Source organism: Patella vulgata, chromosome 4, assembly GCF_932274485.2.
Source record: "Patella vulgata chromosome 4, xgPatVulg1.2, whole genome shotgun sequence".
Classification (NCBI taxonomy): domain Eukaryota; kingdom Metazoa; phylum Mollusca; class Gastropoda; family Patellidae; genus Patella; species Patella vulgata.
Window position 1 is genome coordinate 44,033,617 of NC_065882.2, and position 10,102 is coordinate 44,043,718.

At 34.9% G+C, this 10,102-nt stretch overlaps 1 protein-coding gene across 2 annotated transcripts in view; it reads left to right on the forward strand.

Moving 5' to 3' along the window:
* LOC126818170 (YTH domain-containing protein 1) overlaps positions 1 to 6,589 on the forward strand; it is a 30,762-nt gene extending 24,173 nt beyond the window's left edge. For both annotated transcript variants that reach the window (XM_050545404.2, XM_050545405.2), the window contains exons 12-17: positions 630 to 706; positions 1,058 to 1,076; positions 1,453 to 1,510; positions 2,431 to 2,505; positions 3,028 to 3,168; positions 4,984 to 6,589. In XM_050545404.2, coding sequence (XP_050401361.1) covers positions 630 to 706; positions 1,058 to 1,076; positions 1,453 to 1,510; positions 2,431 to 2,505; positions 3,028 to 3,168; positions 4,984 to 5,175 — 562 coding nt within the window. In that variant the 3' untranslated portion in view covers positions 5,176 to 6,589. The remainder of the gene's footprint in view (positions 1 to 629; positions 707 to 1,057; positions 1,077 to 1,452; positions 1,511 to 2,430; positions 2,506 to 3,027; positions 3,169 to 4,983) is intronic.
* Positions 6,590 to 10,102: the final 3,513 nt, after the last annotated feature.

A 10,102-nucleotide genomic window follows, 5' to 3' on the forward strand; every position in this document is an offset into this window, starting at 1 on the left:
CTCACCAAATTACATTGTGGGCTACATTATGTTTATATTCACTTATACAGTAGCTCAAATTGTTGAATTGTAGTAAAAAGTAGTTTCTTGCACAGTCTGTGCAGAATAGTAGGACATTGAACTCCATTCCGTTTCATCTATTTAAACATGGTGGGACTGTTGCATGAGACTTAAGGAAGAACCCTAACAAAATTTTGAATTGCATGTAATTTTTTGTGACCCTACAAGGCTACAGACGTTGCAAACTTTGTGGAATGGCACTCATGACGTAACCTTAGAATAAAACTTACCATACATATGTTTTATCTCAAAATGACTGATGAGACCTGAAACCATTAACCTGTGTATATCTTTAATTAGCAAGTTTTGTATTTGTAAGTTAATCTGAATACAATGACATAATGTTGGTGAGACTAGTGAGAGAGTGTTTTTTTTTTTTGGTTTTTTTTTAAATTACAGATCTACATGTACATACATTGCACAGTACATTACATAACATAAACATGTATGAGATACAGAAATGCTTGAAAAGTTCTTGATCATTCTGTTAAAACAATAGCTAAGTGAAAAGAAAAAAACTACACACACAGAGGATCCCAAATAAACATATTGTTTTGGCTACATTTCAGACGTCGACCTGGAGGACGTGAAGAGTTTTTTGATGGGCCTCGTAGAAAACGAATGAGAAATGATTATGAACGTGATGGTAAGCATAATTAGTACATGTATGATCGTTGTACAAAATTTTCTTGCTATTTTAAACTTTACCATGACTTAGTTTTTGTTTGCACAATATCAGTTAGGGCTGCAATGATTTACCATTGAAATTACAATTACAACAATTTTGGTACAGGTATCCACAAAAAATACGATATTTACTGGATTAGGACCCGTTTTGCTGCCCAACTTTCATTCATTTCATTTCTACTCCTCATTGTATTTTATTTTATCATTATCATACATTGTCCAATGTCTTGTATGAGATTTCCATTGAAACAGTATCTGTGTGAATATTGAATACTGTGAAATATATTGTCTTTGTTGGGTTTTTTTTTAGGCTTTAGGCGAATGGAAAGGTATGTATATTTTGATTTTACTGAATAGATGGTAAGATGAAGGCATCTGATTACATTTAAAATAAGAAGTACATGTATATTGTAGAATTTATTTTGACATTGATGTTATTGTCGGTTATATTTGTTATATATTTCGTGGGGGTTGGATGGCCGAATGGTTAGCAAGTGCGCGCTGTATCATACGGTCTGTCATTGAGTCAAGTTTTGATTCCCCGGTTGTACATGACGGGGAGTAGGGTCGCCTGTCCAACCTCATGGGTTTTCTCTGATTCCTCCGGTTTCCTCCCACTGCTAAAGACCCCTACGCGCCAGCGAATTATTGAAATAAAATTGCACCATGTGTTAGTCCCAAAATGATTATTACTTGTTATTGCAGAGGAGGACCACGAGGATTTAATCCACCAGGTGTCAGAAGAGAGACATTCCTAAATGGAGTAAGTTATTTTCAGAATAAATCCAGGATAAAATAAGTTGAGATCTCTTACTATATTATTAAGGCTGATTTCTGACATGAGAAAACTTGTTCATGATAATAAAAGTAGGTTATATGTTTATAATTCAATTTGATTTATTCACATATCTATCTCATATAATATGAATAATATCCAATGAATGAAGCCTGATAGTTTAATCAGATTGATGTACAGTAAAACAACATGCAAGTGCTGTATTAGTCAATCTTTCATGGAGGATTGAATCCAATTGTGATCCAAGTGTTTTCTTTTTAAATAATCATTTTACACATATACTAATAATTCCATATATATCTTGACATATTATTAGGCCCTCTAAATTTAAAATTAATCAAAAGAAATGTAATGATATTACTACAATAAACTATAACACATACTTATGGAAGAACAATTACTGATTTATTTGGGCGATGTTTCGAAGAGTATTCTCTCAACGTTTTCAAGCAAGTACATTAACAAATGTGTAGAGCAATTATATATAGACAAGCAATAACAACAATTCCCTTGATGTACCCTCACCTAGCCAATCACATCATGTATGGTTTCTCATTTGTCATGATTGGTTGTCCAATTAAAATTATTTACCCCTATAATCCGTCATATGTATATTGCCTTTGATCATGTTGTTTTTTAATCCTTTGATCTTGTTGTTGTCATGCATGGTTTCTGAATTGTTGTTATTGCTTGTCTATATATAATTGCTCTACACATTTGTTACTGTACTTGCTTGAAAACGTTGAGAGAATACTCTTCGAAATGTTGCCCAAATAAATCAGTAATTGTTCTTCCATAAGTATGTGTTATAGTTTATTGCTCTATCCAGTTACTAAATGCCTCTAAAAGATTGATATTACTACAGTGAATTATATTTAAAATTTCAGTCCTACAGTGATTATATGCGAGAGTTTGCTCATGGTAAATTTCATCCACCACCAATGCCACCGTTCGGACCTCCAGTAAGTATACTTCATTTCTTAATTACATTTGTAGTGGGCTATCAATCTAAAAAGCCTGCACATGTAAATGATTTTCCATGATTCACTCAAGGTTAAATATAGTGGCATCCATGAGAGTTTTAAACAAACCATCTTCAATATCCAAGCGTGCATTCTTAAGTATACTTAACAATGATTGGGGAAAATCGCTGACAAATTATCCTTGGTGTACAGGGCTTTACTTTTGAGAAGAGTTTTAAATGTATAGGTGACTTTATCTATTATTGTGCTAAGCAAACGATGACCAAATCATTAAATGATTGAAGTCAGTTCTAATTTTCCTCTTTTTAGTCAACGTTATTTTGATTGTTCTATACATGTATCATTTCAGCCACTGGGCTTTACTGTGACAAATGTTTTAAATGTATAGGGGACTACATTTGATATTTTGTTTAGTGAACAATAATCAAATCTTTGAACAGTTGAAGTCAATTCTAATTTTTCGTGTTTGTCTATGTTACTTTGATTGTAATATCATTTCAGCCCCCTGGATATTTTGAGCCACCCCAAGTGTATCCGGGACATCAATATAATCGAACACCACGAGAATTCCTAACTCGTACAGACTACCCTCCACCACAGACATCTAGAAGTGGTGAATCAGCTAAGCGATCAATGAGACAGGTATTATTATTATAACAGAGAAAATATTTGAAGTCAGGGCCCATCAGACAGTAGCCGCTCTAAATATATATGAGACCTTATTCTGTGTAGAGACTGAGAACCATGAAGTTATACGTTTTAGTTTAGTACACCACTACATTCAGTGGAGCAGTGTAAATTACTAGTGATCTCCACACTTCAAATTTGTGTCAAGAGAGAATATCACACAAGAAAGTTTCTCAGGACTTCCAGCCGGGTGACCCCTTGTCAGTATTTAGTCTTATGATGGTACAAAAAAACATGGACATGTCTACTTAGTGGTATGTAAGTAAAAGAAACATTGACTGTTAAAATTCCACTGTCCAGGCAAAATTTCTTTAGTGGCAAACTGCATGGTGTATGCCCGTCATCCTCAAACTTGGTGGTTCAGAAAAGTAGGACACGAAACCAGTGATGGGATTTCAAAAATTTTCTTGTCGGACATTTTTACCGAAAATAAAGGGTCATAACTCTTATCGTTATTTAAGCTGGCAGTTTTTAGACCACACACAAAAATCATGTGTCAATACAATATTAAAATTCGTTTGTAATAAATAATAGATGCACCTCGTTATTTTTCATATTTAATTCCTGTACGGTATTCGGATTTATGTCAGTATTATTCCTACAAAATTATGTGATGTCGTAATACGATAGAATGAAAGCGTGCCGACTACTGCCGATTCTTGCATGTTTCAAATTCCTCCAAAATTACCATATTTTTCGGGTCATAAGTCGATACATATTTCAGCTGAAGTCCGGCATTCGTCTTATACTCCGTTTCGACTTATATATGGAGGGTAAAAAAATTACATCCCGAAATTTATTTGGCGGTAAACATCGCTCTACAACATCATGCGAGTGACACGATCTGCTAAATAATAGCATTCGACTCGAGCATGCGCTATCGTCTAAAACAATTAATTACTATTCCAATCGACATATTCGTCAACATTTCCTCGCGTACTTATTTCTTTATTTAAAAAGATATACCCCATTCAAAATATGATCATAAATCCGAGAATATGCCATCAAAATAGAATCTTTTCTTCATTGCATAGTATCACGCATCTCGCGAGATTTCTACTACCGTTTCAGTTATCGTACTATAACCGGGTGTGATCATAAACAGAGTTAGCATTGTCGTATTTTTCAGATATGTGTGTGTGCTTTATTTAACGTTCACTTCCACCGAAGTGATATCGCAGACAAGTTATCGGATACATATTGATTTGGGGTGTTATGTGCTATTAGGATATGTGAAATATATGACTAATTTCTACATGTTGTCGGTCGACATCAAGGAGACTAAAACATCCGACAATGGGGAAATCATGGGTCAGTCACGTAGATTAAATTTATAATCACTCTCATTGGATTGATACATATCCCGACAAAGGAGAAGCAATGACTTCTGTTTAGGATTGGATTGATGAATTGTGTAATAATTGTTGGTGTATAGAGTATAGGCGGTATAACCCCATAAGTACGTTGATCACTTAATTACCAAATCAATCCAGCCTATTTTCAACGATAATCGGGTTGAGTGGTATATTAATTTTGGGATTTTGAATATTATTCACCATACCTTGATTTCCGATTGGGCATATACGGGCGAAATACCATCACTGCATGAAACCCTGTTTCATTTCATGGTATTAAGTAAAAAATCAACTGATGTAACCATATTGACACTTTCTTCTTTCCTCATGAGTGTATGGAGCGATAAATATAGAAATGATCAGTTTTGGTTCAAAATTCCTCAAATTTATGTAATACAATTATTTGTAATTTCAGTATGAAAGGGATGTGGATGACTTTTTACGAAGAACCTCTCATAGATCTAGTAGCCGAAGACGAGATCGAGATTCTGATAGAGATCGAGAAGGTGGTCGGGATAGAGATGGTGGTCGGGAAAGGGACAGAGATCGAGACAAAGATCGTAGAGATAGAGGTAGAGATCGTGATAGATCTCGAGAGAGGCGATAATATGGCAAAACGTACATGTTATGGGAACAAAACTGGCATTATTATGAACAAGAGAATGATGGGGTTTATTTGTTTAGTTTTAATTTGGGAGAGTATATTTAAGTGTGTGACTGAAACTGCTTGGATATTTTGATAAAATTTCTAGAGGAATATATGGTAATAAAACATGTTATTTGTTGAATATAAATATGTGTGTGTTTAGTATCACTGAATTTTATTGTATAAATCATTTAATACGCACACGTTGCTATTAGGTTATATTGTAAATACCGCTTTCTATTTGTTTTGTCATAGTTAAAAGTACATTAACCATGGCTAACCTTATAGGTGTTTGTCCAAGGTTAAAATTTGTCTTGTAATAAATCTTTTTCAAAAAGTTTAGGTAGGTTAATTGTAATAAAACTTGTATCATTTTCAATTTTAACTCATACAAACAGGTGATATAAACTCTATTTTATATTTTAAAAAAAAGAATAGAGCCCTTTTAATAGGATATTATTAAGGTCATACAATTGTAACCTACCATTATGTGATTAGTACTTTACACCACAATAAAATACATTACCCCATATGATGACCTTCACTATAAATAAGAAAAGATTATGTATTGTCGAAGGACAGTATTAGTGTATACTTGAGCTCAATATTTTACTAATCCAATAAAAATATCTTATGAAAAGAATGTGGTCTTTATATGTACTTGTATATATTAATTGAATTTGGTAAACTACTTACAGAACAAATATCTCATAACTGTATTCATCAACTGAAGGCATTACATATTTTATATGGTATTACTTGTAATAGAGGATAGATGCTAATGGATATGACATAAATTTTTTGAAATATTACAACTCATATTCTCACTCTAGTCAGGTTTCATTACAAAATAATATAAGTTCACCAACTGCTTTTTTTTTTTTTACGTTTTTAATATGCATGGTTTCTTGATTGGTCTAATCACTACATTAATTCATATCTGATCATAAGGACTATTCCATTTCCAATTACCAGGGGAGTGGGAATGCTACTTTAGAGTTATAGACACCCCCCCCCCCCCCCCCCCCCCCCCTCAATAACAACAAAAATGTGTGTATTTGTTAGAGATATTTCCAAATGGAGACAGTTTTATCTTGGGGTGATTAATAAAAAGAAATCCTTTTGTGTTATTAACTTTTTTTTTTCTACTGTATATTATAAACATGTCTATATTGAATTTCTAAATCTAATACACATTTTATTACATGCTTTATTGAAGTATACAGTCAGTGCTTGTTTGATATCAGTATTTTTAACCTCTATCATTGTGCTGGTAAGAGATTAGATACTTGATTAACTTGTAATAAATTTTATCATTTTTTAAGTCATTTTCTCATCAAATCACATAAGAAAATAAATGTAAATAGAAAGTTAATTCAGTTTTGTTTGTTGTTAATATGGAATTTTAACAGATGGGATCATCCAAACTCAACCAATCTGCTCATGTTGCTAGAAATGTTTTTTTTTTGGTCACCCGCCTTTCGAAGAAAGCAGGGGACTTTGAAAATGGGTTCGTCTGTTCGTCACACTTTTTGGGACACAATAACTCTTTCTAATTGAGTTAAAATGTTCAAACTCGGTGTAGGTGTTTATTACATCAATACCTTGACTAAGTACGATAATGAGCATTTTCTGCTCAGGGTAAGCAGAGCGATAAGTCTACTTCTAATTGATGTAGAATGTCCAAACTTGGTGTAGGCTTTCATTAGGTGAATGCCTTGATTGATGGAGTTCGATGATGAACATTGTATGCTTACAGTAAGCAGAGATAAGCAATCTGATTGGTTGATGCTTTGGGTCACAATAACTTTGGTTGTAATGAAGTTAGCGATGAAACTCGGAATATAGATTCATTATATCATTACCTTGACTAAGTTCGATGGTGAGAATTTTCTGCTTAGGCTAAGGAGCAATAAGCAATTTTGATTGGTCAAGACTTTGGAACATAACCACTCTGCTTTTAATTGAGTTAGAATGTTTAAACTTGATGTAGATGTTCATTGGGTGAATGTCTTGACTGAGTTCAATGAATAACATTTCGAGCTCTAGCTAAGCAGAGCTAATCAATTTCATTGGTCGATGCTTTGGGACAAGATAATCTTGATTCTGTGCTATTGTGCTATTAATTTTAAAATATGTGTCATCTATTTATTTTGGGATTTCGGCGGGGAACATCGGCCCCACTGTTGGCTTGTTTGTCTTGTGTTTGACAGGCAATACATGAATTCACGTGCTATAATTTCCTATATATAGCTGTGAAAAAGGATGACCCTCTCAGTTTCTCTCAAAATGGAGAAAACAGTATGTAAAGCCATGATTAAAGGGGCATTGTGGGAGATTGGATATAGATAAAGAGTTGATAACGTAACGTAAATAGAATATACTGAAAATTTTAGGTTAGTCTCGATTATCCATATAAACATATGTATGTTTAAGTATCTTCATTTATAAAAGTTTATTCATAATGACATGACATAAACATTAGGTGACATTGCCCTGTATAGTATGAACAGTCCTGTGCTGAATTTAAAGGGGGAGGATCAGAACTAAAGAAAAAACACAGTCTGGTCATCCTTGTGGACTGACCATCCAAGATAAAGTTGATGTTGTCCTCAATAATACAGGGCAGGCGATGTTGTTCTCAACAAAATAATACAGGACAGGTGACAGTTAGCTACTACACTGGACATTAGCAAAACACCAGTGGAAAGAATAATCTATGAAACGTTTTCATATGGTATGGAATTCCAAACAGCTCTTTATTCAGTGTTTTTAATTCATAGTCCTTAATTCTTATTTCTTCATTTGGTCTGTCATTGAGTCAACTGGCGGGATTTCGGTTTCCCGGATGTATATGACAAGGAGTAGACTTGCCTGTCCAACCTTGTGGGCTTTCTCTGGGTCCTCCGGTTTCCTCCCATTGCTAAAGACCCCTACGCGCAAGCGAATTATTGAAATAAAATTAAACCATATGTTAGTCCAGAAATTACCTAGTTTGTGTCGAGTGGATGTTAAACCCCATCTATCCCTCTCCAGATTTTCTGGCGTGGTTTCCCCTTTTCAGTGACCAGGACGGAGGGCCTGACAAAGACAGCTGTCTTGCTGTTCGGATGGGACGAAAAACCGAGGCCCTGTGTACATATTGGCGTGCACGTAAAAGATCCCTTCGCATTTGGAATTTGATATAAGAGTAGGCCGTAGAGCCGCTTCCCAGGCAAAATTTCTCTCATAGCACACTGTATGGCGTATGCCTGTCTTCATTAGCCCAGTTTAGGAGCAGAACAGTAGGACGTTAAACTCCATTTCATTTCATTTCATTTCTATTTCTTCATTTGTTTCCATATTTCGACATTTGTTTTACAAATCAGACATTTGGGAGATTATGTTTGATTTGACTCCCGTTTTATAGGCCCACATTTTCATGTGGACGTATATTGTCGTCGTCTCTGAACGTCCGGACATTCAACAAACCTTGAAATATAAGTTTATCTCCCCAAGTTCTCGGTTCCTTTCGATGTTGGCATGTATCGAAACGTAACTTCATGGATTATGGCCCCTGATTGTATGAAAAATTGCATTTTTAGCTTGTGGACCCTATAGAGGTCACAATTTTTATAGCCCAGATTGGTCGTATACTGTGTCGGTCCGGTGAGGCTAAAGTTAATATCCGATTGAAGTCACAATGTTGATCCGATTTTGATGAAACTTGAAATATATCTTTATAATAACCAAATGATCTTGGTTCCTGTTGATATTTGTGCATATCGGATCGTAACTTCCTGAATTATGGCCCTTGATTGTACGAAAAATCGCTTTTTGATTAGCTTGTTCTCTATCCATCTCTTGCAAAATGTGGGCATATCCTGCCCGGCAGCCGCTGGTTATATTAAATTTCAAATGGCGAACGGTTCTAATCTAGTTAAAATCTCAATCCGATGCCATCGAGAGTTGGTTATGGTTTTGTTTTCTTAATAAATGCCTAATTTATAACATTTCAGCCCTAAAGAAAGATCTGCAATAGGCAGATTTAGCTCTTGCATGCCTTTTTATGCGCCCACATTGAAATTGCTTGTGGACGTGGACGCTCTGAAGGCTAAAGTTAACATCCAATTTACTTTAAATTTATACACAGTGTTTAAGGTCATGAGACAAAGAAGCCTATTGATTTTCACCAATTTCCGATATTTACTGCCTGGCCTTTGATCACTTTGAAAAATCTTGTGGACGCTTTAGACGCTAAAGTTAATATCGGATTGACTTTAAATTTATACACAGTGTTTAAGGTCATAAGATGAAAAAGCCTATTGATTTTCACCGATTTCCAATAATTAATGCCAAAGTTATGGCCCTTGATCCCTTTGAAAAATCTTGTGGATGCTCTAGAGTCTGAAGTTAATAACCAATTGATATTTATACATAGTGTTTCAGGTCATGAGACGGAAAATCCTATTGATTTTCAACAATTTCCGATAATTACTGCCAGAGTTATGGCCCTTGATCACTTTGTAAAATCTTGTGGACGCTCTAGGGGCTTAAGTTAATATCCGATTGACTTTAAATTTATACACAGTGTTAAAGGTCATGAGAAGAAGAAGCCTACTGATTTTCAACAATTTCCAATAATTACTGCCAGAGTTATGGCCCTTGATCACAGGCATACACCATACAGTGTGCTATGAGGAACATTTTGTTCAGACAGTGGCACTACAGCCTACCCTTGTATCAAATTCAAACTATCGAGGGATCTTTTACGTGCACGTCAATGCATGCACAGAACCATCTGAACAACTATCCTTGCCAAGCCCTCTGTCCTGCATCACTGACAAGGGGGAACCAATATTAAACTTAAGCCATCTGTCTACTAAGCTAATTGACCGACATTTAAAGT